This window comes from Trichechus manatus, unplaced genomic scaffold (assembly GCF_000243295.1).
Source record: "Trichechus manatus latirostris isolate Lorelei unplaced genomic scaffold, TriManLat1.0 scaffold00165, whole genome shotgun sequence".
In the NCBI taxonomy this organism is placed as follows: domain Eukaryota; kingdom Metazoa; phylum Chordata; class Mammalia; order Sirenia; family Trichechidae; genus Trichechus; species Trichechus manatus.
The window spans coordinates 5,513,379-5,515,613 of record NW_004444101.1 but is presented as its reverse complement, the minus strand read 5'-3'; the positions used below and the strand labels follow the sequence as shown (position 1 = coordinate 5,515,613).

General features: G+C 49.0%; 1 protein-coding gene across 2 annotated transcripts in view; it reads right to left on the bottom strand.

Annotated features, from left to right (window-relative positions):
• ING5 (inhibitor of growth family member 5) overlaps positions 1-2,235 on the bottom strand; it is a 16,319-nt gene that overhangs the window by 3,863 nt on the left and 10,221 nt on the right. The window contains exons 4-5 of one of the 2 annotated variants that reach the window (XM_004386486.2): positions 1,420-1,531; positions 1,161-1,254 (exon numbers count right to left, since the gene is read on the bottom strand). In XM_004386486.2, coding sequence (XP_004386543.1) covers positions 1,161-1,254; positions 1,420-1,531 — 206 coding nt within the window. The remainder of the gene's footprint in view (positions 1-1,160; positions 1,255-1,419; positions 1,532-2,235) is intronic. The other variant, XM_023740888.1, reaches the window with a different exon arrangement.

The following is a 2,235-nucleotide window of genomic DNA, read 5'->3' as shown; positions in this document are numbered from 1 at the left end:
GGGAGACGAGGACAGAATGACGTCCCGCAGTACTGTTACCACAAAGCCCGAGACGCAGCGGTGACCAAGGGAGACGAGGACGACGCCTTGGCCATCAGAAGGATGCTGGGCGTGCACAGGACAGCCCCAGGCTGGCCTCCCTGGACACTCCTATCATCTCAGGCCGGCTGATTTTACCCTCCTGTGCTTTTTAGCATCCCTCAAATAAACATTTAGACAAAATAAGTGTGCAAGCTGCAGAGTAACACAAACAATTTATTCTCACTAATATAAATGTCTTTCCTGCCTCACCCACAAGAACAAACAAATACACATATATATGCCTGCAACAGCACAGAAATTTCTAGAAGGCACAGAAGACACATCTGCAGAGACCCCGGGGAAGCAGACCTCTGCTCGCGTCACGGCACGGCTGGGGGTGGTCTCCATCATCCCCCTCCCACATGCCCATTTCGACTTGCTGCGTCTCCACTGTCAGGTAAACGTGTCCTTGTGCGATAAATCCAGAGAGGCCGAGGGGAGATAAAGGCTAACCACTAGGTCTAATAACCCTAAGCTCCCCCTTTCCCAAGAAGACCTCACCATCCATCTTCTCCCCGTAACTGTCACGCATCTCCCCATACACCGCTTGGAATGTCACTGTTTTCTCTTCTGTCTAAAGATCACTTCCGGGAAGCAAGGCTACAATACCTCAGGGGGCTTGAGGGGGATGGTTTACACAAAATACCCACAAGTTCTAGTCAAATGACACGTGTGTTTAATAAACGTAGCCACACAACTCGACAAACATATCCAAAGATACGTCTATACGTATAAAATTGAACAGATACGTAAAAGTTCAGCTACTAAAGAGTAGCTTAGATAAAAATCCCAGACATCATCACGTTCTGAGAGACAGTACGACCCAGCGGCTAAGAGGTGGGCTGTGGAGTCAGCCCAGCGGGTGGAGAGTCCACCGTGCCCCGGAGCTCCGCAGCCCTGGGCAAGCTGCCCTCCCCGCAGAGAGCAGCACGAACCCCCAGACCGCGCTGCCAGCCAGCTGAGGTCGCACACCTAAGGCGCCACTCAGGGCCAACACTCACCGGTGTTTCTGTATCCTCAGTAAACATCGGCACTGTCCTTTTGGGGGAAACGGGAGAAAGAAAAAAAAAAGCTCTTACCCTCCTTTGTGCTTCTTCTTCTTTGGGGTATCTTCTTCAGACGTCCTCCTGCCTCGGCCCCGGGAGCCTCTTTTCTCTTTCTGGCCCCGACCTTCTGAAACACAGTAACAACGCAAACCATTTCTGGATTAGTCACCGATGTAGGATGAGATTTACCCACGTCTGATGTTTACCATAACATCCCGAATCCATTTACTAGGTAAATTTCTTCCAAAGTCCCAGTCAACAGGAATGATACAAAGCAGAAGAACAGACTTGCTTTTTAACCCTCGTCCTCCAGAACTCTCAAAGTCGCTGTTCTCCAGTTTGTCCTTCAGGTCCGCCTCGAAGCGTGCCAGGTCTGCGTCGAGCCTTCGGATGTGCTTATCCACCTGCACAAAAGAATACTCAAATCTTACTTTAAAGAACAGCAAAAACGTTACTCAGCCGTAAATGGAAACCAAGTTCTGATACATGCTATGACATAAATGAATTTAGAAAACACGGCGCTGGGTGAAATCATCAGTCACAAAAAGACAATGCTGTACGACCCCACATAGGAGAAATCTCTCAACCGGCAAATGCAGAGACCGAGGTTTATTAGTGGTCACCAGGGGCTAGGGGAAGGCAGATGGGGAGTTACCGCTGAAGAGGAACTGAGTTTTTGTTTGGGAAGATGAAAAACTGTTGGAAACAGATAGTGGTGATGATCGCAGCTGTCATGAGCGGGTTACCGTCAGTGCACTGTGCACTGAAAACTGGCCAAAATGACAGAATTTTTGTTATCTATGTTTTACAACAATAAAATTTCTTTAATAACAAAAACAACAGCAAAACATCCCAGGAAGCACAAGTACAGTAAAAAGCCAACCAGAAAACATTTTCTTGTCTTTTGATCAGATTTTCAACTAATAAAGCTCTGCTAAAACGAGGCACCCCACCGCCCCCACCTCACTCTGCTTCCCTGTCTCCTCCCACACTCCTCACTATCTCACAGGTCTGCATGGCCCCCTGACCATCTCACAGGTCTAAATGCCCCCCTACCATCTCACAGGTCTGCACGCCCCCCACAATCTCACAGGTCTGCACAGCCCCC